This window comes from Haliotis asinina, chromosome 2 (genome assembly GCF_037392515.1).
Source record: "Haliotis asinina isolate JCU_RB_2024 chromosome 2, JCU_Hal_asi_v2, whole genome shotgun sequence".
Classification (NCBI taxonomy): domain Eukaryota; kingdom Metazoa; phylum Mollusca; class Gastropoda; order Lepetellida; family Haliotidae; genus Haliotis; species Haliotis asinina.
In genome coordinates this window covers 39,232,357-39,259,415 of record NC_090281.1, presented here as the reverse complement: position 1 = coordinate 39,259,415, position 27,059 = coordinate 39,232,357, and the positions used below count along the sequence as shown (strand labels likewise).

The following is a 27,059-nucleotide window of genomic DNA, read 5'->3' as shown; positions in this document are numbered from 1 at the left end:
ATCATCCACAGGAACTCTGTTCAAGTCAGTGTAACGAAGTCGGCAGACAACGTGTACAGTTCCTTTGAGTGTATGGATATTCTAATGTCATGTTCAGATATTAACCTACGCACAGTTTGTATATATAGACCTCCACCCTCTAAGACTAATCGGATTCGTAAAGCAGATTTTCTTCAGGACTTTGTTCTTATTCTTGATAGACATTTACAGAAGAATGTCCTTCTTCTTGGTGATTTCAATATCCACTATGAGTGTTGTGATAATGCAGACATCAAGAAGTTTCTCAAACTTCTAGATAGTCATTCCTTGACCCAACATGTAGATACCGCAACTCACCAAAATGGTCATGTTATTGACTGGGTCATATCTAGAGGTCTGAGTGATCTTGTTACTGATGTAGCGGTCCAAGATAAACAAATGTCAGATCACTTCTTTGTAATGTTCAAATTATCTTTAACAATACCACCCTCACAGCGTGTTGAAGTCAAGTGCAGTAATTTGAAGGCGATTGATCAAGACCATTTCAGGCATGACTTAGCCACTTCTGCACTTGTCCAGCATCCCCCTGATGATCTTGAGGATCTTGTCAACGCTTACGATAAGACTCTATCCGATCTCATCAATATGCAAGCTCCTGTTGCTGTGAAAAATATCAACCTAAAAGATCATCACCCTGGTACTCTGAGGTAGTGCGAAATGCAAAGCTGCATCGCCGTAAAGCAAAGCATCAGTGGCAAAAATCAAGGCTAGAAATACATAGGCAAATTTATAGGAAAGCTAGAAATGAAGTTTCACAGGTAATTCAGAATGCAAAAGCGACTCACTGCTTGTCTAGGATTGTCAAACATTCATACAATCCTAAATATTTACATCGATTTGTTTCCTCTCTTATGGGGAAAGAAAAGAAAAGTGTCTTGCCTCCACACTCCTGTGAAATACACTTAGCTGATGATTTCAATGGATATTTCCTTTCAAAGATTGAGAAGATTCGTGTGGAATTGGACAGTGTAACTTCCGGTCATAGTGTCGGTTGTGATGTCCCATCTTTCAGTGGTGTTCCTATCGATTCCTTCAAAGAGTTTTCTGAGAGTGAAGTGCAGTCTCTCATTAACGATTGTAACTCTACTACATGTGAGCTGGATCTGCTACCTACCAAAGTGCTGCTCATGTACCCTGATATCCTTCTGCCCGTGATTACAAGGATTATCAACAAAAGTCTAGTAACTGGATCTGTGCCTGCAGGATTCAAGAGAGCAGTAGTGAAGCCTCTTCTAAAGAAACAGGATCTAGATTCATCAACTCTCAGTAACTATAGGCCTGTATCAAACTTGTCTTTCTTATCTAAAGTGCTGGAGCGGGCAGTTAAATGTCAATTGTCTTCCCACCTAGACAAGTTTGGCCTGTATGACAAATATTAGTCTGCATATAGGTCAGGACATAGCACGGAAACTGCGCTACTTCGGATAATGAACGATATGCGTACTTCTGTGGATAAGGGCTTTGTAAGTTTATTAGTATTGTTGGATCTCTCCGCAGCCTTCGATACTATTGATCATGAGAGAATAGCTGTGACACTGAGAGATTCCATTGGTGTCAACGGGACTCTGCTGAAATGGTTTGTGTCCTATCTCTCTGACAGAGTCCAGTCTGTTTGTATTGGCGACTGCAGCTCGGAACCAGCGGTCTTGAAGTATGGTGTTCCCCAGGGATCAGTGCTCGGGCCAATCTTGTTCAGTCTGTATACTTCAAACCTAGGGAAGTATATCTCATCAACAGAAATGCTACATCACATGTACGCCAACGATACTCAGCTACTCCAAGTTTTCCAACCTGAGGATTCTGCCCAAGCTTTCAGTGCGCTTGAAGCTCAGCAATGTGCTGACGGGGTCAAGTCATGGATGACCCAGAATAAACTCAAGCTAAATGACAGCAAGACAGAGGCACTTCTTGCTGGTACTCTCCCAAAACGTCTCGCTGCTGATGTAGTCACAGTGCGAGCAGGGGACTCTCTGAACGTGTAAGAAATCTTGGAGTTCTAGTTGACAGCAATCTCTCTATGGACGATCACATAGGCAATCTGTGTAGAACCTGCTACTTCCACCTGAGGAATATTGGATCAGTTCGGGATTACCTCTCGACTGATACGGCCCATATGCTGGCTAGAACTCTTGACCTGTCTAGACTGGATTACGCAAACAGTCTTTTTGGTCAGTTAACAAGAGATCAGATAATAAAGTCAAGAGATCAGATAATAAAGTTGCAGCGCGTGCAGAACATGGCTGCTCGCATTGTGACGAGAACAAAGAAAACGGCACATATCACATCTGTACTTGTGTCACTACACTGGCTCCCCATCGAAGCTCGTGTCCAGTATAAAATCTTGACGCTAACATATCAGTGCTACCATCAGACTGCACCAGAATACCTGAAAGAGTTAGTTGAGCAATATGTCCCATCTCGTGCATTGAGATCAGCTGATCATCTCCTTCTTAAAGTGCCCAAAGTAAACCTAAAAAAGTTTGGACATAGGTCATTTTCATTTCTCGCCCATCACTCTGGAATGATCTACCTTTTCAACTGAGGGCGTCTACATCATTGACTATCTTCAAAACCCGCTTGAAGACATATCTCTTCAAAAGACTCTACAATGTATAACACATCCAATGACAATGCATTTGTACATATTCTGTAGCGCATAGAGCAGGCACTTAGTGCCTGGAGATTCTGCGCATTAAAAGTTTACTTTATTATTATTATATATTATTATTAATCAGACGATGAAACCATGGTAAGGAAGTAAGTTCTGATCATGATTTTTGGACTGGTCTTCCACACATATATCATTCTGTCTAAGAGGAGGTGCAATCACTGTGACCTGTATAGAAGTACTCTGCGAAAGAAAGAATCACGTCAAAGAGCCCATAGTGTGTCAACATTTTCCCTCAAGAAAACACCCCACCGTACTATGTAAAGAATTCATCTTGTTCAAAAAATTAATATGCAAAGAAATGAGAAGAGATCAATTCAAGCAGAACATGACAGACTTAAAAGATGTGTGCTTGATGTCATCAAAGGAAAAGGACATGTGTTAAACTCTAGTGAAAGCGAAGAACTTCTACAACTTGTGGAACAATACACGGGTGATGTCCAGAGAAGTTCTCCAGATGAAACTTCTACTCAAAGGCTTTTCTGGGACCAACAGATAAAATATGCTAAACTCAAAAACAAATCATCTATGAGGTGGCACCCTATGATGGTAAAGTGGTGTTTGTATTTACGTAGCAAAAGTCAGAAAGCTTACAATGTGGCCCGAGATTCTGGGTTCATTGTTCTTCAAAGTACCCGTACCTCAATATTTGATTATTCACATGTCTTGCCAAGTACATGTGGCTTTGATGAAAAATTTACTGAACATCTCATAGAACAGGCTGAAAAATGCAGATTGTACAAAGAAGAATGGAAATCCTAAGTTGGGATCCTCCAAGATGAAATTAAGGTTTCAGAAGGACTGGTTTATGACAACAAAAGTGGTGAGGTAGTCGGATATGTGGAGCTTGACAAAACTGGGAATGATATCAGTAATATGGAAAATCTGCTAAGTGACGGTGATCCCAAACTTGCAAAATCCATCCTGGTTGTTATGGTGAGAGGCATCACTACATCTTTGAAGTACCCTTTTTTCTGTCTGGATACTGATGGAATAACTTCAGCAACCCTCCCATTTGGGAAACTGTGAGAATATTGACTATTGAATGCGGGTTAAAGTCATTGTTTATTACATGTGATGGGGCAACACCAAACAGGAAATTCTTAAAATTGCATCATGTTGAAAATTTGCAGAATACGTATTGGACTTTAAACCAATACTCGTTTCCCACCAGGAAACTATACTTCATATCTGATGTTCCACACTTACTGAAAACAACAAGAAACTGTTTCTCAAATTCTGGAGCTCATAATTTGGCACGAAATATATGAAAAAGTGGGAAATGTATTTCATGGACTCATATTATTCGTTTGTATGAAGATCATGTGGAGACACCATTATTTACCCTATGTCCTAAATTAACCAGACATCATGTGCATTTGTCATCATTTGCAAAGATGAAAGTAAACCTAGCTGCTCAAGTGCTCAGCAAAACAGTTGCAGATGCTTTGGAAGAACTTTATGGGGACCATGTGACCGAAACTGTAAAATTTATTCGCCACATGAATTGTTTCTTCGACTGTTCCAACACTAGACATTTAGAGGAGGCAAAACGCAAGAGGAACCCAGACCTAGAGCCCTACAGGACAACAGATGACTCAAGATATCATTATCCGACTGGTGAGTTTCTACAGTATTTCAGTGACTGGGAAATGGCAGTAATGAATAGGGAGGACCATGTACTTTAAGGCAGAGAAGAAATATGAAGCTAAGTCAGCAGACATTGAATGGTCTCCATGTCAGTGTGAACTCCACTGTAAAATGCACTAAGTTTCTTTTGCAAGAAGGAGCAAGTTTTGTTTTGACACACAGATTCAACCAGGACCCACTGGAGGAACATTTCGCTCACTACAGACATAAAGGGGGATCTAACGATAACCCCGTTTTTGATGTCCGGAACACTCTTTCTCAACTCAGAGTAATTGGGTCTGAAGCCCTTGCTCCTATTCAGGGAAATATATCCCCCAAAAGACAACATGGACCACTTGCTATAGATAATACCCCACTACCGAAAAGGTCAAGATAATAATGTGAGATCATGTTTCGCATTCATGAATGAAAACTGAAAATGGTCAAGTTCAAAGCTAGGAAATAACTGGAGTGGAGTAATAATGAACAGCATACTAACTTTAGTATTAATTTTGCTGATCTGGGTTATATATTCAGAGTACATGTACAGGTAATGGTGCTAGTGTGATTGATGACAAGTTGGCATCCTCATAACTCTTTCCATACAGTATATACTTTACCGCTGTTACACTTGATGTAACTTTCCATTTTAATCATCCCTGGGATATTTCTTATAACCATGTAGATAGTCTTACACCAGATAACCATGGTAACATAATAATCTAATAATAATAATAAAAAAATGATACCAGTAAGGGAATAGTTTATTGCTTTGTCATATTGTTTCAAAATATATAAACAAAGGTAAGATATATGAATGTCATCAGCATCTAGACAGCTGTAATGACCCTAAGGATGTTGTAGAAACCTGGACTATGTATTGTTGAAAGATTATGAAAATGCATCTGATGTATTCCATTACTGATGATTCTACATGACAATGACTGACATACTCATGGCATGGGTATATGTCCACCTAGATTTACTGATAAGTGGAACAAAAAATATCACCTGTGGTGGGTAAGAGAACTGAAATCCTCAAGCTACAGAAGGGAGTGAAAGGTTACTTTGAAGCTAAATGGAGGGGTATTTCAGGCTGAAGTTGGTTGAGGAAAACTTCAGTATTTGCCCTTAATTATGCGTTCATTTTACTTATACACTTACAGATTTCACTTGTAAGTTATTTATGGGTACTATGAATACCTTCCTTCAAATATGATTTGATGGGCACAATTTTATTATTGAATCAAAAACTGATTAGGGCTGATCACTCTTCAAGTGATCATATATTATACTTGCAGCCCTTATTTCATAAATACTTGAGCAAAACGGGCGGAATACTTCATTGTCTGTTTATAGGTTTCTCTGAGACATTTTGTACTTTAAAACGAGATGTACCTATGCAGCCTCTACATGTTAAACACTTGATTGGTGAATAGTCTTTCCATGTATTATTGACTCTCACCAAGTAGGTGTATTAAGTCCATAAATTTCCATTCTTATGAAGCAGCTTTGTACTAAGATGGAACGTTATGATAGGTATGGTATTCCAGTTGCATCAACTATGAATACTTATTCAATCATTTTAGCGGATAATGTCTCAGCCACATCTCATGTTTGTGTTCAACTGTGATCAAAGTTCACTGTGCTTGGAATTTTTGCAAAGTTGCAAACCATGTGCAATGAGTGTGAATTTATAGAAAGGTACAATTATTCTTTAATAGAAATGTCTTATTTGAAGTCCTGCGAGAAAAGTGTTATTATTGTAATTTCAATTTATGTTATACCTTTGTATGAATACTTATGTCTTGTACTTACCATAAGGTAGTGAGGAGGGAGACTGACTTTACTATTAATATCCCCTGTCAATAAGGCAATATTTTCAGTCATTAATTTTCATAGGGATTTTGGGTAATGTAGATTGTGCAGATTTATTTAAGATTTATTTAATTGTATGACAACTAAGCTATGCTATGACTGAAAACAGTGAGGCACTTGTCAATGCAATGGCCTGGAATCTATCCAAATTAAATTTTGTTAAAGTGTATTTATGTTCGAAAATCTATACTATACAGCTGAATGTGAATGTGGAAGGGTACCTTTGGAAATTGCATATGAAAGGCTAAGGTGAATAAATTATGGTGTGGATAGCTATATAGGCCTGATAATGGCTTACCAAAACAATATGTTATGTTTTTTCATATCTTATTGTGGCTCAAGTTTAATTGACAACAATGATAGAAATTTTTCTATGTCATAATGGATTTGTCTTTGTTTGAAATAGGAACTATGGCATAAGAAAACTCCATTTAATGATATGTAAGCAAATATTGTATGATGATTAATTTCAATCCCAGTATTCGTCTGTATGTTTAACCCATGAAAGAAGCAAATTCAAATCTGTTTCAGATGTTGTATGTTTAGTTTAGTGACTGAAGAATGTATACAGGAACATGTTATTTTTGAAAATGGGTATTGCAAATCATTTAATTGCAAGGATTCCTGTCTCCAGTGGAAGATGAATGACATATATTTTTTGAAAGATATCGTGTACATTAAGAAATATTTTAGTATTTATCACGCCATTATTAATTTTGCTGCAGTGATTAATAGTGATGTAGCAAGAGATGTGTGGCTGTTTTTGTACCTTATGTATAATACAAGGAAAATGTAAATGCACATTATGTGCATAATTAAGACAAGTTTGTATTTTGGGTGTGATTTTGCTCAAATAAATCATCTCACTGTATGTATGCCTTAGTGATGATCAGAAACAGGGAACTGACATGCTTGCCATTCATTGATAAACTTGCATTGACTTGGCATAGTTGTTTAAGGATTTACATTTCAACATATGACGTTTACCTCAGAGACTGGGATTTTTTTCCTTTCATAATTGATTTGGCATTTTCCTTTTCAGTTTGTCTTACTACATGTTTTGCAACGGCCCTGCCACAGAGTTTTAGGAATAGATCAACAATGTTCTCTAAGACTGATGTTTTTAATTTCTCCTCAGAGTTGGTCAGCTTGTCCCAGTAGTAAGAAATGGTGACATCTTGCATTATAGTCTCCTTCAGTGTTGTCCTTGAATCAGTGTGGAGATCATACAAATTCAAGGTCTCCTTCACCTGATGAAGGAGTAAGCATTAACTCCGAAACGTTGTGTTCTCATATAAAGAAGTTGATATCCATAAAATCTTCATTCTTCTGTATTTCCTTTTTTTTTTTTGATTTTTCTCCATGGCATAAATCAGGTATCCTGAGATGTAGAAGAGCACAGAGTTGTCTTGGTCGGTAAAGGATTCTGAAGACTTCTCTGTGTCCTTCTGCACATTTTTAGTGAAATTATTAATTAAACACTGAATAAAGAGGTGAATATGCTGTTCTGTCTCCTGTGAAACTTTCATGATCACTGATCTCAGGCTGGTGCAAAATTCAAAATTTGTCCTCATGGCATGAAATTTACTGAACATTGCTTCCTTGTCACAGGAGAAAGAACTTGTCATGCCTAAAAAAGACAATGTATCAAGTAATGGTGGCTTAATTATTGCTTCAAGGTGTTGCACTGTTATGGGTGTTACTAAGAAATCACTGCTTTGCTGATATCAACCATGACTTTTCCAGATTTAGATGCGATGGAATTGTGATTTGGGTTATTGCACACTTCCATGACTGCACACTCAAGCAGTTGTGCAAAGGACTTGTCCATCAGGGTTGTTATACTGCTTGATGTGCTTGTGATAACCTTCTTGTAGACGGGTGTATCAGCAATGTCATCAGCTTTCTATGTGTCTGACACCTTGTGCTGACTGATTGCAGAAAAATATATATGTTAATATTGATTTTCTCCAGCTGCTTATTGAAAGTACATGTACAGGTAACAGTAGGACTAATTGTTATTATTTAAAGGTTTCCCAGCTTTTACAGATTATCTGAACATTAGATACAGCAGAGAGGATTCAGTGCCTATAAATACCTCCAATTAACTGTGATAGTTGCACAAAAAATTTATTCATCGAATTTACACTGGCCCTAATTTGGATAAGAAAAACTGCATTTATGTCTGACCATTTCATAACTTGACATATTCACTTTATTAGTACCCTCACCTATTACATCGGATTGTTTGTGTTTGTTGACGATGTGACCCCTGAAACCTGACACGGACAAATACTTTTTAGGACACAGTGGACATTGGTAAGGTGTCTTCTTTAGAGAGGGTGTGTCTGTGCTTTCTGTCTTGGTCTTTGTCATAGATCGGTGAGTACATTTATCTTCGTCCTCAGACCATGAATCCCAGCTGAAGTCTAATTCGTACTCTGTCCATTCACCCAACATTGCCGATAAATCGACATCAGATTCGTCCCAATACAAATAATCTGACATCGTCTTTGTTTGTTGGTAGATGGATAGCGATCACGTTTATCGGAAATAGATGAGTAAATCATCCATGCAAGTACAAGACATGTGACACGCACATACACATGACGTTTAGCGTTTTGAAAATTTGACAGCTGCGTTATCTGGATGTTTTGGTAAGTAAGGAAGCATTTCGCAAGCACAAGATTGTCAGAATTTAACCAATCGTGCGTCGCGGCTGGAGGAATGTTCTCACGCTCTGCGAGTGAACACGGCCAGCTTATGCGGCGCACACCGCCTGAGGCTTCCAATCCTGTGAATATATGTCTTTGGTTTGTACCTAACAATTGTGGCGGTCTTAGTCAGGAGTACAAAGTTTTACCTCTTGTATGAGAGCAAGATAAAGAAGAGGAGTGGCTGAATGCTCTGGCTGAAGCAGATTTTGGTGATCCAGGGGATGGCCTAAAAGTCGGGCCGGGCCGATGGATTGATGGATTTCACCCTCTTGTTATATTTAAAGCTTTGTACTGCCTTTCACCTGTGGCAGTCCACATTTTTCTCTGCATGAGCACAGCACAACACCAGCACATTAGGGGGTAAGTTAAGTTAGATCTTTTTATATCAAATTACAATAGGGCTAATAGGATTTAGTATGTTAGATTACATGTTTCAAGGATTAGTGTTTCATCATTTCTAGCACATGTTAAGTGTTTGTAAACATATGCATACTTAGTATTTTAGACCCAATATATAACGTATTTTGTACCAGTACACTAGTATACTGGCATGCGGTTATTCGAACAGTAATGTATTTTATACCATGATGCTATAATGTGTATCATGTATATATATCATGTATATGTATGTATAGTCGGTATATGATTGGCATGGTACAGTAATGTGTATCATACATGTTTACTATAAGGTTTAATTTCTATATGTATATCTTGTGTGTGTATTAGAGTCATTAAGTTACCCTATTTACGTGAACACTGATGCTATCCATGAAGTATATCTATGTATATATACAAGTAGCATACTTAGGCAGTATTTTGTTTATTTAGGTTCACTGAGATACACTATTAAGCTGTTGGCCTAGTCTGCCTGCGTCCCTGAGATGAGGTGAGGTATTGTTTTTAGACTGCAATTGTATATATTTGCAATTATAATTATCATTTATGTGAGTAAATATCAAAGTACATGTTTTAAATCAGCACGATTAATTAACAGTTATCAGACATAACAATAGTACGGTGTTCATCATACTGAATGCATAACATGACATGTATTGTATATATGAAAGACATGTATTTATGTATGCATATTTTATCATTCAGGGCCTTTTTGTTAGTTCGTTATGTAGAAAAACTGGGTTAAATTCTATCCTAAGTACAGGGCATGGGGGTGCATAAATGTATATTTCATCATTACATACCACATATAGAATAGCTGTGTATTGGTTAGTCTTGTAGCACATTGTTTCACTTGCCTCTGTTATGGGATAACTTTCCGATCGGGGTGACTGTCCATCGTAGCGCTAAATACATTGGGTAGGCCACGTGGTTGGTGCTAAATATGTTAGGTAGGCTCTGATTGGCGGAGACATCCGTGATCAGTAGGTGAACTCTGACCCATGTTGGAAGTCATTCTAGAGTGCTATATAAGTGACCTGGCTTTCCGTATTCAGTTGTCTAACTTCAGTCAACCGCGTAACATCAGGTAAAATCGCCCTTCAGATCCTGTTTCCGGGTCATTCCCTCCCCGTTTAAAGAGTGGAACATTAAACGAACATTAAACTAGGTCATGTATTGTTAGGTTTTTTTTGTTGGTGTCTCCAGAGAGAATCGACGCTATATCCCTCCACAGGATGCCATCCTACCTTGTCGGCCCGAGACGACACACCTCTCCCTTGAGCGACAGATGGCAAGGGAGGAAGCAAAACAGCGCCAGAGATCCATGCCACGACGAATGAGCCGGGAGGAACAGGAGGAAGAAGAACAGGAGACCATGAGATCCTTTCCACCGGGTTACTGGGATCTCTTGTACCCGAGTTCCTGAACTATACCTCTCGTGTCATATCGCATTTATCGCATTTTGTTTTTGTGTTCATTGTTGCATTTTTTCTTCAGGCAGGAAACCTGAATGATTTGATCAGGAGCCATTTTATTTCTTTGTTGATTTAGGGATAAAGTGATTTTGGGGAAAATAACTTTAATTTCGGGGGGAGGAGTGTAGAAAAACTGGGTTAAATTCTATCCTAAGTACAGGGCATGGGGGTGCATAAATGTATATTTCATCATTACATACCACATACAGAATAGCTGTGTATTGGTTAGTCTTGTAGTACATTGTTTCACTTGCCTTGGTTACGGGATAACTTTCCGATCGGGGTGGCTGTCCATCGTAGCGCTAAATACATTGGGTAGGCCACGTGGTTGGTGCTAAATATGTTAGGTAGGCTCTGATTGGCGGAGACATCCGTGATCAGTAGGTGAACTTTTACCCATGTCGGAAGTCGTTCTAGAGTGCTATATAAGTGACCTGGCTTTCCGTATAAGTGGCCAGTGACCTGGCCCGACCTGGCCCGACTTGGCCCCACCTCTCAAAAACAGCTGTACTGTTTTGTGTTTACAATTACAGATGACTATTCTATCTACCTAAATACCTCTTTGTTAAGTCTCAAAACGTTAGTATTTGAAGCAAGCACGGTGCTTAAAGTCAACCCTAATTTCTAGACATTCTCAATAAAGGCACGGTATCACAAACTTTCGGTCCGACTTGGTCCAAGCTCTCAACAGCAACTTAAACCTAACTCATGTATGCAGAAAGGTATTTAAATCCTTAGAGTGGTATCATATGTACCTAAATACTACTTCATAATGTTATCAAGTGCAACATGTAAAGAAAACTGGCCCCTTAAAGTGAAGGCCTGTTCTCACTTCATTCTCAACATAGCCTCAATCAAAAGTGTTAAGTCTCTGTTCAGCCCGACTTGGCGTGACCTTTCAAAAACATCTTACGCCTCACAGATGTATCTTAAATTCTATTTAAATCCATAGTTTAGTATCATATCTACCGAAATACGGCTTTACAGAGTTTCAAAGCGTTGTATAAGTAAATGTCAGATTAAACAGTTCTTATTCATAAAAACTTAACAGGCATTCAAATGTCATTTTTTAAACAGATACATAAAACTAGATGAAATACTCTGGGCTCCGTTTCCTTATAATATCAACCAGTTTCGAAAAGTTGACCAAGACCTGTCCAGGCGTCCTAGGCATGTACGCCAGGTCATTAATCCCTGCATGGACGATGATGAACTGGAAGCAATTTAGAATTAAAAATGACTTCAGAAATGAATCCATATGGACAATCAAAATATAATATGCGCTTTGTAGCTTGCAATATCAAATGATATATTATGACTACGCATGTGAAATAATCCTCATTCTGTGCAAAATCCTACATTCTTCAACTGTTTCCTACCTTAAAGTTCCCAATGTCCCACAAGAGATCGGGAATGTCAGAAAATAGGGTTCACTTTGAGCAACGTGTTTGTTTCAAATACAACGCTTTGAAACTCTGTAAAGCCGTATTTCGGTAGATATGATACTAAACTATGGATTTAAATAGAAGTTAAGATACATCTGTGAGGCATAAGGTGTTTTTGAAAGGTCGGGCCGAACAGAGACTTAAAACTTTTGGTCGAGGCTTTGTGGAGAATGGAGAGCGAAAAGGGCTTCACTTTACATGTTGTAACATGGAAAGGTGATATTTAGGTACATGTAGATCTAATCTATGGATTTAATTACAATTCAAGACACATGGGTTACGTGTAAGCTGCTTTTGAGAGGTCGCGCCAAGCCAGACCGAAAACTTGTAATACTATGTCTCTACTGAGAATGTATAGAAAATAGGGTTCTTTTTGAGCAACATGTTTGTTTCAAATACAACACTTTGAAACTCTGAAAAGCCGTGTTTCGGTAGATATGATACTAAACTATGGATTTAAATAGAATTTAAGATACATCTGTGAGGCATAAGGTGTTTTTGAAAGGTCAGGCCAAGTCTGGACGAACAGAGACTTAACACTTTTGGTCGAAGTTATGTTGGAAAGACAGGTAATTCACTTTAAGGGACCGGCTATCTTTACATGTTGCATTTTGTAACACTACAATGTGACGTTTAGGTAGATATGATACCAATCTATGGATTTAAATACACTTCAAGATACATTTGACAGATGAAAGATGCTTCTGACGGAACGTGCAAAGCCGGACCAAACTCTTGTAATACAGTGTGTGTGTTCAGACTATACAGAAAAGAGTGCTGCGCTTTGAGGAAACGTGATTCCACATGCTCTGCTAAGTGTTATTTAGGTAGATTTTATTGCATTTTGTCTGTCATGTGTACTAGTAAATTTAAGCATTTGCATACTCGCAGGCTTTTGGTTTTTCGCTGGATTTATGGCATTCATACGATTTTTGCACATGCGAATGCATTTTTCCTTTTTTTTGATCCTTTATAATATATTGTGATTTAATATATGTCTTTTAACACAAATTTATAATCATGTAACAGTTGCCCACTGGCTCTCGCCAATGCCCGCTCTTCTTTAACATAAACATCCTCTGCTGATTCAGCATGAGACAATAAAAGTTAATTAGGAAACCCCAACTGTTTTAATTAAGGAAAGAAAAGCTGTAAAAACACTGTCACTTCCTGCCCAGAACACCAGGATGTCACACCTCACGCGCTAAGAGAAGTAAGTAACCTTCTCACACAGACATATCAAGGACAAAACATAACAAGAAGACAATGTCTTTTCTCTGGGACTCTCGGTATGTTGGTTTTTAACTATACATTTTCAACCAAACTATACTTGGAATTCTAGCTACACAAATGTTGGTTTTAACTATACATTTTCAACCAAACTATACTTGGAATTCTAGCTACACAAATCCGCAGATTTCGTTTTAATATTCTGCAATCCATTTTTAGTAGTACCCGGTGGTCCGGCCCAGCCCGACTTTTCTTGGCCAGATTTTTAGGCCATCCCGTGATCCAGCACTGCTCAATGTCAAGACTACATGACAGAGCAATGGGTGGAGACTGATGGTCAAGTCACATGGGACCACTCCAAAACCAATAGTACCAGAACAACCTGCCATGTTGAAGGCTGGCACAGCAAGATGAGTAAAATGACGCAATCACATACATATTTGTTCATATCAATGAACATTTTGCAAAGTTGTTCTTGCAAGGAATTCACTGAGCAGGAGTCCCTAATCCATTAAAACAACACTCAGGGTGGTGGCAAACTGAGAAAAAAAATATACATGATGCAAAATTGAAGTCCTCCAAGGCATTTGTATATTTTTCTCAGGAATTTGTTCAACTCGACTTACTGTTTATGTTGTCCTTGTTGAGTTATATTTTGTAAATAAACTATATCTTTTTTGAGATATTTGATGGTTTTTAATTGCACTTTTACATCCATGAACTGGGAACAGGACTGCTTTAATTCTGAGTGCACAAACACACAGGGCAAGGCATCATGGTCATATGACATAAAGTCGTTCCCATTACGCAAGTGTTCTTTATGCACAATTCTTTCCTGACGTGATAGAGAAACATCCTCTGTTCTTAACCTAAACACTTTCCATGATACAATGTTCATAACAGAAGAGCTATAAGTTTTACAGATATGGACTGGACAAACACAACACAATGAGTGAAAGTTAAACTTGTAGCCATGAAACTAGGAAACAAATTCTTTCTAAGAATACGAGTCATCAGAAGATGACTTATCCCCCCTACCCCAACATACTTGAAAGGACAAATCATCTGACAGTTACTTGGTGTTTTTTAGACTAAATTTGAATTGTTTTCATGGAAATCTTTAAAAAAAGACAAATGCCATATATCTGTAAACAGCAAAAGGCACCACTTCAAGATTGTCTCATATATCTGCCAAGATGTTTTTTTGAGTTGTGCTCTGGAAACGAAGAGCAACCCTCCATTTTGAGACTAAGTCTGAATTATTTCCTTGAAAACCAGGAAAAATAAAAATGCCAAAACTATGTAAATGGCAAAAGGCACCACTTTGGGGTCTCCCTCACATATCTAACAAGTTTTGCTGTAAGATATTAAATAGTTTTCGAGTTGTGCTCCGGAAATGAAGCCCATTCCTCCATTTTGAGACAAAGTCCGAAACGTTTCCATGGAAACCGAGAAAATAATAAATCACAAAAACCTGTAAATACCAAAAGGCACCACTTTAGGTTCTGACTGATATATCTACCAACTTTTGCAGAAAAATATTGAACAGTTTTTGAGTCCTGCTCTGGAAACGAAGCCCATCCGTCCACAATGAGACTAAGTCTGAAACGTTTCCATAGAAACCGAGAAAATAATAAATCACACCAAGAGTCATCACAAGATGACATATCCCCCCGGCCCCCACATATTTGAAAGCACAAATCTTCTGACAGTTACTTATTTTGTTTTCAGACCAAGTCTGAATTGTTTCCATGGAATTCATGAAAAATATAAATGCCATACATATCTGTCTCATAATCTGCCAAGATCTTTTGAAAGATATGAAATGGTTTTCGAGTTGTGCTCCGGAAACGAAGTCAGCAACGTGTTCATGGAACCAAGAAAATAATACATCATAAAAAACTGTAAATAGCAAAAGGCACCACTTTGGGGTCTGCCACACATATCTACCAAGTAACACTCACAGATATTAAGAAGTTTTTGAGTTCTGCTCAGGAAACAGAACACGCCTGTCACTTTTGAGAGTAAGTCCGAAACGTTTCCTTGGAAACTGAGAAAATGATAAATCACAAAAACCTGTAAGTATCAAAAGGCACCACTTTAGGTTCCGATTGATATATCTACCAAGGTTTGCACAAAAATATTTAACGGTTTTTGAGATCTGCTCCGGAAACGAAGCCCATCCCACCATAAGACTAACACCAAAATGTTCATTGGAAAAACAAAAAAAATATAAATGCCAAAAATCTGTAAATAGCAAAAGGCACAACCATAGGCTGAGATTACTATATCTATCAAGTTTGGTCTAAAAATATTGAACAGTTTCTGAGTTACGCTCCGGAAACAAAATGATTACAGACGGATAGACAGACGGACGGACAGACGAGGCGTCGATTATATCCCCCCGCAATTACATGCTGTCAGTTACACGATCGGTTTTTGAGTTCTGCTCCGGAAACGAAGCCCACCCAACCATTTGACTAAGACCAAAACGCTCCATGGAAAAACAAAAAAAAAATAAAAATGCCAAAAATCTGTAACTAGCAAAAGGCACAACTATGGGTTGAGATTATTATCAATTCTATCAATTCTGGCCTACTAAGTGTACTACTGGACCTTAACTATTGAAGTCACCACTGTCGGTTGTTTGTGGCTGTGTGGCGAGAAATTTGACCGATAAATTTTATATAGCTGCCTTTCCGTTTTGAGGTATGTAAACAACTAAAAGTTGACATATTAAACAAGAAGATGTAATCAGAAGATGACACATCCCCCCAGCCCCCACATATTTGAAAGGACAAATCATCCGACAGTTACTTATTGTGTTTTTAGACCAAGTCTGAATTGTTTCCATGGAATTCATGAAAAATATAAATGCCATACACCTGTAACGAGGAAAAGTCACCATTTCAAGATCTGTTTCATATATCTGCCAAAATCTTTTGAAAGATATGAAATGTTTTTCGAGTTGTGCTCCGGGAACGAAGCCAGAAATGCGTTACATGCTGGGGGAATAAAAAGCTGAGCATTCGTTCATTCCATACATAATTTGAATGAAATGTAAATCCAAGTAGTTTTATTTGAGAATGTAATCATGCAGTTAAACTACTGAATGGGTTCAACAGCAGCACTGAGAGGAAAATATTCAAGCTTTTTGTTCTTAATTGTAAAATGTATTGAAACTTTCAAAAATACTCCTTTTGAGTAATCACTGCAGGGGTGGAAATAACCCATTGACCAACGTCGCAGTCCAGTGATTTTTCTGTTGGGCAAGCAAATTTGTCAAACACCCTGTAGTGGTGTCCAGTTTACTTTCCAATGTTAATTACGTTGCTTGTCTAAAAATTCAACTTGACAATTGCTCAATATTGTGGAAACAGTATCACGACACATGATTTTACATTGTCACTGTATCGGAGTACGCAAGCAATTTCAAATTTATTTCCACCACTGCACTGCAAACATATGCAAGCCAATTAAAACATCTTACCACCTTGATTCAGTTAGATGTGGTTTACGGAATGCATGAGGATTGAGGTGAAGCCAATCAAGTAGAACTTTGATGGGAGTGAGGGTGAAGAACTCTCTTGCTTTCTGCTCCTGTTTAGGAGTTGCTTGCAACAAGACATCCAGAACACTCACTGCAAGGACAGAAAAGTAGGCGTTTCATGCAATATATTCTACAGGTGCAACATTTTAGCACGAACATTTCATCACTTACACTAATGCATGCCTGTGTTCTGATTCAACATTCTATCAGGGACATTCAAACAGGCATGTGTTCACGTTAAACTTCAATCTGGGACATTCACCTTAGGTTTAGGTCTAATCATATGTCATGGACATCAGGCCAATGTTAGGTTTTAATGTTCCATAAGGTACGCTCGGAGAGCTCACTGCTGGTCAGCTCTAACTTTCAGTCATGTAATTTGAGGGATGCAGACAGACATGAACATATATTGATTTAAAACAGTTCATGTTACATGCTCCTGGTCAACCCTGCTAGATAACGGAACAAGCACAAGAAAAACAAGAGTCATCAGAAGATGACAATCCCCTCGGCCCCTACATGTTTGAAAGGACAAATAATCTCACAGTTACTCATTGTTTTTTTAGACTGTTTAAATTATTTCCATGCAATTCATGAAAATTATAATTGCCACATATCTGTAACCAGCAAAGTCACAATTTCAAGATCTGTTTCATATAGCTGCCAAGATCTGCTGAAAGATATGAAATGGTTTTCGAGTTGTGCTCTGGGAACGAAGCACATCCCTCCATTTTGATACTAAGTCCGAAACGTTTCCTTGGAAACTGAGAAAATAATAAATAAAAAAAACCTGGAAATAGCAAAAGGCACCACTTCAGCTTCTGATTGATATATCTACCAAGGTTTGCACAACGGTTTTTGAGATCTGCTCCGGAAACGAAGCCCACCCCACCATAAGACTAACACCAAAATGTTCATTGGAAAAACAAAAATAATATATATGCCAAAAATCTGTGAATAGTGAAAGGCACACCCATTGGCTGAGATTACTGTATCTATCAAGTTTGGTCTAAAAATATTGAACGGTTTCTGAGTTATGCTCCGGAAACAAAATGATTACAGACAGACGGACGGACGGACGGACGGACGGACAGAGAGAAGAGGCGTTGACTATATTCCCCCACATTACATGCCGGGGGGATAAAAATCATAGCAGAGTGCTTTTATTGGTGCACGATAAAAAACCAAGAAATTTATGCACACAAAAGTTTTGGACAACATTTATTTTTCAAACCCCTGAGGTAGTCGTAGTCATATTTATATCTAATATTAACTCATTAAGCCCTGGAGCCGCTCCACTGCCCAACACCTGGCACCCCTCGCTGACTGCCTGATTGCTGCTACGAGGCTAATTAGTGCTAATCATGCCTGATTTCCCTGGCAGGTCTCGGATATGACAGAAAACTGTCTAGTCTCACAAACAAGTACTGATTATTTAATTGTGTTGTAAAGATGGAAAAGAGGTCGATGTGAATACATATATTACAGCATTTCATGTAATTTATTACATGTGTCTCTTATACCCCTTTGCCTTTGTGTGCTGTATTTTTATCAACACCTACGCGGTCTTTGTACGTACGAGATGAACAAATATACAAATTCCTCCTGTCTCTCTCATCGTATTGACTGAATTATAATATATTATTTATAATAGAGTTTAAAAAGAGGGTGGAATTTAAATTATAATCGTCTACATTTTTGGCCAATACATTGCTCGTGCCTACTGACTATTTCAAGGAACGGCCCCCCTAAGTAATTGAAGGAATTACAGCAAATTTGAAGGAATTGCATCTCAAATGTAAACAAACGCAGCCCACTCGCGAAACAATTGCAGCGATATCGGTAGTTTAGCGGTAATAACAGAAACACATCGGCCCTATCGGAAGCAATGTCGGTAATACTGGAAACATGCTCGGACATCTTCGGAGATTTTTCGGTCGCGAGCGGAAACTCACGCAGCAAAACATGGCGTCATTGGAAGAAACACCCGTCTCGGTGAGTTGTGTTTTTAGTTCCTACTATTACATTTTTATACTTATCCATCTTTGGCCACCCGTGTTGAATGCGTTTAGGTATGAGGTGTTGTCGGGACAATAGCTTATGTTTTTAGGAAAAGATTGTCACTGCAGAACAGTGTCACAAGTCATGCCCCTGGAGATTGTTTACACCTGAACATCGAAGTCGTGCCGATGATTACGAACATCATGAACGTGCGCCATGAAGAAGTATATGAGCCATAATTTTTCTTTCTATGAAGTGCTATTGACAAACGTTCGTAATCATCGGCACGACTTCGATGTTCAGATGTAAACAACCTCCAGGGGCATGACTTGTGACACTCTTCTAGAGTGACTATCTTTTCCTAAAAACATAAGCTATTGCCCCAACAACACCTCATACCTAAACGCATTCAACGCGGGTGGTCAAAGATGGATAAGTATAAAAATGTAATAGTAGGAACTAAAAACACAACTCACCGAGACGAGTGTTTCTTCCAACGACGCCATGTCTTGCTGCGTGAGTTTCCGCTCACGACCGAAAAATCTCCGAAGATGGCCGAGCGTGTTTCCAGTATTACCGACACTGCTTCCAATAGGGCCGATGTGTTTCTGTTATTACCGCTAAACTACCGATATCGCTGCAATTGTTTCGCGAGTGGGCTGCGTTTGTTTACATTTGAGATGCAATTCCTTCAAATTTGCTGTAATTCCTTCAATTACTTAGGGGGGGCCTGAGGAAAGTATCAATAGGTTTTTAAGTAACATGGAGCATACAGAAATTTATAGTTTGTCACTTTGTTCATCTTAATTTAACGCTGTAAACATACGTCACCATTCATACACATACATACTGCATGATACATTTTTCATTACTCGATGCTAAAGAAAGCTTCCCGTCATGTGATGGGATAAAATATCCCGAATGTAACGCATTATATCTCACTTACTCATTATATTGGCTGATACTTTGACCAATCGTATCGTGAGAACCTGTCACATAGGAAGGGCAAGGTGATGGGGCGTGGCCTAAATTTCTGAAGGGCACGTTTGGTCACTCAGATTGGATACATTGATTTTTTATTGTATTGTTGACCAGTGGATATGCTGTGTTTTGGTTGTATATTCTCACTATCATGTAACAATTTGTGTATTGTCTGATATCGTATCGCTATCAAGGTTCACCAGACTGCACCCATGTGTGCATATACAGTACAGAGAATGAAGCGTACGTAGCACCATCAAGTGGGTTGTCCGACAAAATAACAACACATGTTTATTTTACGCTTATCCCGGGACAGTCTGTTCTATTTAATAAGGGAGTAGGGGCGTGGTTACATATAAATTCTACCGGAGACTGTTGTTTCAAGACCAAAAGTAGCGCTAAATAATCTTATTACTGTAGTCTGAATGATGATAAGCAAGGGTATCAATACCATGACTAATATGCTATCCTGCTTTTACTGATGATGGATCAACGGAATCAGTTGCTGCATGTGATAATTACAGAGAGGTGTCAAGAAACTTTCAATAGCACATAAAGTAAGGGATTATGTAAGTGTGCCTTTCTTCACACGTTTGGAATCTTTGTATGTAAGACATACTTAAACCAAATGATGTCCCTCTCATATCATTGTGTGAGATTAAATTGTTCAAAACGTCTATGTCAATTGCAGTAAAGACGAATTTACGCACATGCCTAATAATCTATGAAAGAAGCGTTTTCGCTGATACATTGCTAGTGTTTACTGAATATTTGAAGGAAAGTACTAATAAGCTAGTCTGTGACTTACATATAACAGATTCACAGTTTGTCGCTTTGGTTCATCTAGATTTAACGCAGAAAATATACGTTATCGCACGAACATACATGTATGCATATTGTATAATGCTATTCCTTGCACATACATAAGAGAGAGGGTCATGGGGTGGGCGTCATCAAAGTTCCCGAATAGGTCGTTTTGTATCTTAACTGTTCAATATACTCCCTGATTTGTTATCGATGACCAATCGCATCATGAGATACCTGTCACATTGGAAATGACAGGTGATGGGGCGTGGGCTAAATTTCTGAAGACTACGTTCGGTCACTAGACAGCTTGGATACAGATTGACTATTGGTTAGATCGTTGACCAATCGATATGCTAGATTTTGGCTTTATCAACTCTAGCTATCATTAAACGTTTGTGTATGGTGAACATATATAATCGTAAGGATGCCTGAAATGTACACAGAGAACTAACAAGCACTTTGACGAGTTTATTTTTCTTTGAAGCGCTCAAAGCGCTACAATCCGATTATTTTTACCCCGGATAACCCAGTCCAACTATTGAGTAGAGATGGTATTTATTTGCATATACTTTTTGCGCACACTACTTGTACATCAAACATAATGGTTCGCTGAACATTTAAATTTAATCTGCACATTGTTACGAATAAATACCATAATTCATGTACATGTATTATAGAATTTAAAAAAGTAACACGATGCTAATTTATTGTGATGTATAGACTTGAAGTTGAATCTCCCCAAATATTTATGAAGATGGACATACTTATATTTGTTTTGAAAGAAAACAAGGTTCAGAAGATTGACAATGGGCGTGACTCAACAAAACAGGTTGTCCAATGATGTAACAGCGCATTAGTTTGTTTTACACTTGTCACGGGACAAAAGTTTACCTGGACATGCATTCGGCCAGAGGCTGTTATTTTGAGGTTGAAAGAGGTGTTCACAAGTCATATCTCATTTAGTGTTGTCTGATTGAATGATTATACACATCAGTTCCGTAACTGATATATTATCCTCCTTTTATTGACGATGGATCTGATACACGTGATCATTACACAGGATAAGATAATTACAGAGATCAAATACAAACGTTTCTTACACAATGCTTATGTAAAATGCATTGAAAAATCACATTTCAAACAAACATGAAACAGCTTGAACAAAATACCCCGGTTACCTTTGTATGGTTTATGTGTACTATATATGTATATTATGAGTAGATGCAAGAGTTATCACTTCATATTCGATTATGTATTATTGTCAACTTTAAAAATCAATAGTCGCAAATTAGTTAGGTCTAAATTAGTAACTTGGTTTATTTCAAATCTACACGAACATGAGTGTAACACAGCATTGCTATTTATGTCTACGATTCATTATATGGACTATTACAACGAATGAATGAATGATTTAATTTAGAAGAAGGTTTTGTAACCTTGTCACTGTTAATTCAATCAGTGTGCAAACACAGTATCTTAGTATTCACTCCCAATGACGAGTAACAAACACTTACCTCCTGTACCAACATCTCATAATCCCTTTTCTTGCAGACATGTGTTCATTTGCCTGTATAAGCCCCCGACATTGCAAACTGTTGTTATCAAAACACATTAACAGCTCTTCTGATTAATACAGAAAGTAACCTCTCTCGTAAGAAAAGCTAATCTTTGATCATTACTGCTAGATTGATTGAAATTATAGTCACAGTACGAATTTAAAATGTAAAAACCCCAATACGCGGCTCTCGCTGAATGAGAGGTGCTTTTCATAACCCCCAATATGCGGCTCTCACTGAATAAGAGGTGCTTTTTATTACCCCCAATAAGCGACTCTCACTGTGAGAAGCTAATTAATTTGCCGCATATACGCAGCTCTCGGCCTTAATGAGTTAATATCTAATATTATTTATATATCAATATTCTACATTTCTGTGCAATTTTATAGCCGTACGCATATCCAGGACCGTGTCAACACAATTCTCGCATAACATTCACTTTACAAACCTTATGAAAATGTGTGCGTGAAAAAAAACTTGGCATCCAGGGGGTTATGGTAGAGAGCAAGTAAGAAAGAGGTTGAATTTCCACAGTATATATAAAACAAATATCACAGTGGAAGAGTAGTGAAGTAAAATCATGTTTTTCACAGGATTTAATTTGTTGGTGCCTATTGTACATAATCTTAAATCATCTGCTGTTTACATTACTACAAGCATTTTAATCCATAAACCATGTCTCCAAACAGTATCAAAGGCCTGACTAACTGGGCCTGATGTAACTGAGTAGCCAAGATTCAGGTAGAACTCTACTCCCAACATGGATTATGTTTCCGTCTGACATTCTATGTTTCTGTCTGGCATTGTATCTTTCGCTTTAGCAGTACTTCCCTACTTCCTTAGATATTAGCTCTCCCGTGAAATCCGAAATATAAATATCAGACTTCCTGGGACACAACACCCATGGTGTTATGCAATTCATGTATTCTCGAAATATCATCAACTTGTTAACAGATAATTGGTTATGTTGTCCATACTATGGTGGACTGAGGCAAAAACAACCCAAATGAATTCCTTCTTAAAACCTTCATTATGTAACTAATTAATTTGGTTCTTTACAATAATAGGTGACTATATCTATGTTTGATACAATATTCAATAAAGACCATGTTGAACAATTTTTAGAGAAATCAGTAGACAAGTTCATATCACAGATGATTCTAAAGACAAACAGGTTATGAGATTGTAGTGTATTTTTCGAAAAGCATTAATTTTCGAAATAAGCAAGCCAGTCTGACCCCTAATGCTCAGGAATTACTACCACTTAAAAGACAATAGTTCGAAAAATTTTCAGCTCAGGAAGCCATCCTTTTCGAAGTTTTTAGACTTGTCAACAAGCAGTACGCTTTAAAGTTAGGGTGTTGCTTTAGCACATTACTCATCTCCTGTGACATGCTGGTGGCTGATGGAAGTGAGCATGTCTCACACAGCCGCCTTCTGGGTCACAACATAAAGAAAATGATTATATGAAGAACACACTGAAAGGAGCACTGACCCAGAGCAATTTCCGTGGACTGGTTGTTGCTTTTGCTATTGCTTTTCTCTGGGATGATATCAACAGAATTCCCAACTGGTTTGTGACCTCTGTTGCGCCCCTGCATGCGCAATAGACAGTATAGGTATCTGTTTTCACCTGATTATATTTCCATCTTCATTTTTATGATAACAAACAAAAACATTTTTAAGTTGAACCATCTGCCAGAGGGAGAAAATGTCAGGAATGCAAAATAAATGTGCGCATTTATATTTTGTCTTATAATCCTAATTATTACCCTTTCTTGTATGCATTTTGGAACTTTATGAAAAGTATACGATCTGTTTATACTTGTAGTGAATTTATAACATGACTGTAATATCAGCCATAAGTACGATCTAGTGCATGTTGTCTGTCTCTTTACACTTCATAGTGAAAAAAAAGGATTCTGTTGAATGCTACCACAAACGAATAAAAACAAAATGCAAATATCACAAATGAAACAGACTAACGTCTGAACAATGTCACAGACCATTACCTTGTTCGAGGTATGTATCCATCAACATCCACATAGAGGAATGACAAAGACAAAGAATCATATTCCATGTCAAGTGTCTTACAACAGTCTAATACACAAAAAAGACAACTATCGTTTCAGGCTTTTTCACACTGGTGTATTATCTCATTGATCTCTGCCATTTTTTATAAAAGTGTGCAGGTTAGCCAATAATGAGCAGTCAATCAACATATTGGCGGTTAATCCTTTGAGGAAGGATGTTGTTTTTACACAGGTACTTTACGACAGGGTGTAATCAGTGTAGATTAGTAAATCTATGCAATCAAACACTACCTTTAGACAAATCCACTGTGCAAGATAAAATTAATTAATTGGTGTCTTATTAGTTAATCCTTTGACTGATGCTTGTTTCTGTATCCTAGTTGATAATTCCAGCACTTCTATGTATTTGATTTAACATTTGAGAAGTGTGTTCAAATATGCAGTCAAGTACTAGCTGTTTAATGCTATTCTTCAAAGGTTTGAAGCAACATCTGCATGTACATCTTTTGATGTATTGGTATAAAATATGTCTCTGGGGCGAGCTGGGTAAAGCGACAGGCCGAGGTTGAGGTGTCGGGATCGAGCCCACCTGTGACCGAGTGTAAAAACCTTGGAGTCAACTTTGTGTGCAGACTCTTTCCATGTTGTCACAACCCCTAGTGTGCAGTACACAACCCTGCGCACTTAAAAGAACCCGCGAATCCGTTGGTATATGACCAGATGGTGGCCACATGAATACGTGCATACACCTAGTTGCGGGTACAGTAACGTGCAGTAAACTTTGACAAATTACTGTGACTATGTGTCCCAGTCCACCAAGCTTTGAATTGGGTACCTGGTTAGGATGAGAGAGCCACAATAAACTCGGTGCACCTAGTGGCAGCAAGAGTTGTATACACCCTAGAGAGTTCAGATTGATTATACTGTTATAGTGTCTACTTCAGGACAGCCATGTCCAAATATTTCTACTGACCAAAAACTATGTGACCAGGCTATATGATATTTAGTTATTATTATTCAATCTGCAATCTTGATCTTTATAACTACCGCAGAGTACATTGTTTTGTCAGCTACCTTGTTCCTCTTTGTCACTTCCATTAACTACTGTCTATGACATTTATGGCCTTTATTGGTCATCCCCCTTAGCTGTGTCTGTCATCACATCAGCTGCAGAAGGAAGTGCTATTAGCTTCTCTATCTGTCCATTGTTGAATCTTTGCCTGTCTATCATTGTTAAAAACTATATATATGTGTTAATGCAAGATTCATACAGTATATTTTGTGTATAATTTCCGCATGCAGATATCACATAATTTTCATATCCATTATAAATGCCTTTATACTTTGTAGTGTCTCCGTAGCTCAGTGCTCCTATCACTTCAGCCTAGTGTGTGATATTACCTCCCTTGATAGTAATCTAACCGTCTGGAGTTCAAAACCCGCTTTTCACTGAAACTTTTGCACAACGCACCATTAAACCCTGTGGATGCGAGTTTTTGGTCGTTTGTTTTTCTTGCGTCTACATTTGTATGGAAAAATTTGCAGTCAGAGGATGACAACGATGATGTCGATGTCTACTGTATGAGGTTGTATTGCTACACCACTCATCCAACCTTGTGTGGTGACACCGTATTCAACGTCAGCAAGGTATGGTGCTTATATGTTGACTTTGTTGTGCAACGTGAATGATGTATTCGCACAACCGAACTGGTGACATTCATAAGGGCAGTGAGAACGGTTCTGATGATCATGACTTCGAAGGTGTCCAGGGTGCTGTTGGTGGAACGCAAGACAGAAGTGATGGTGTTCGTCGTTCTTCTCGACAAAGAAATGTTACTGAAAAAGCTAAACTGAACATTTATATTTGCTGAAACGTAAAGTTGTTGCTTCACTTTCAGCTGTTACTAAATGTAGAAATAAGCTTGATTTGATGGAAAGTGTGGACAATTTGCATTTAGTTAAAACTGCTTTTGATACATTTAACCAGTTGTATTTTAGATACCTCGCCTGTGCTGAGCTCTATTGCAGCAAGTTAGAACCAACTGAGGTGCACAGTGTGCAGCAGATGGTAGACACCAGGGTGAACTCTATGGTGGCATTCAAGGACTTGACCCAGCACTGGATCCAATCCACTGAACAAGATTTGGAGGTAGAAGTTCAGAATGAGTCGGTATCTGCTACAGGTTCGTGTAAAAGTAAGAAGTCTAAATCTTCCACATCACGTACGAGTGTCAGTAAGTCAGTATCTTCTCATACATGTGAAAAGGCTAAGCTTGCAGGTCTAATCGCAGAGAGGACTATGTTGCATAAGAAGTTGGAAATGGAGAAGATGATGCAGCAGACCAAGATGGACATTGAAGAAATGAGGTTGGTCTGCTGCCCGTGAGCAAGTTTTTGCTGAAGCTGAACGTCAGGACTATGAAACACTTGATCTACAAGCACGTGAGTTGAAATCGAAGCATATGGTCTCAAATGTCATTGATGATGGCAGAAAATGTTCCATGTCCAATACTTCTCTCAGTGAGACAAAGCATAAAGTACCCATGCATACGGGAAGTGTTAACATTGGCAAATATGACGTTCACACTGAAAGGCACTCTTCACCATGTAAAGGACTAAACAAGAAAGTTCTCAACCCTGATGCTATGGATTTT

At 38.2% G+C, this 27,059-nt stretch overlaps 1 protein-coding gene across 2 annotated transcripts in view; it reads right to left on the bottom strand.

Annotated features, from left to right (window-relative positions):
- The window catches only part of LOC137273701 (nonsense-mediated mRNA decay factor SMG7-like), a 523,786-nt gene that overhangs the window by 255,176 nt on the left and 241,551 nt on the right, over positions 1–27,059 (bottom strand). For both annotated transcript variants that reach the window (XM_067806500.1, XM_067806501.1), the window contains exon 12: positions 16,971–17,118. In XM_067806500.1, the coding sequence (XP_067662601.1) occupies positions 16,971–17,118 (148 nt within the window). The remainder of the gene's footprint in view (positions 1–16,970; positions 17,119–27,059) is intronic.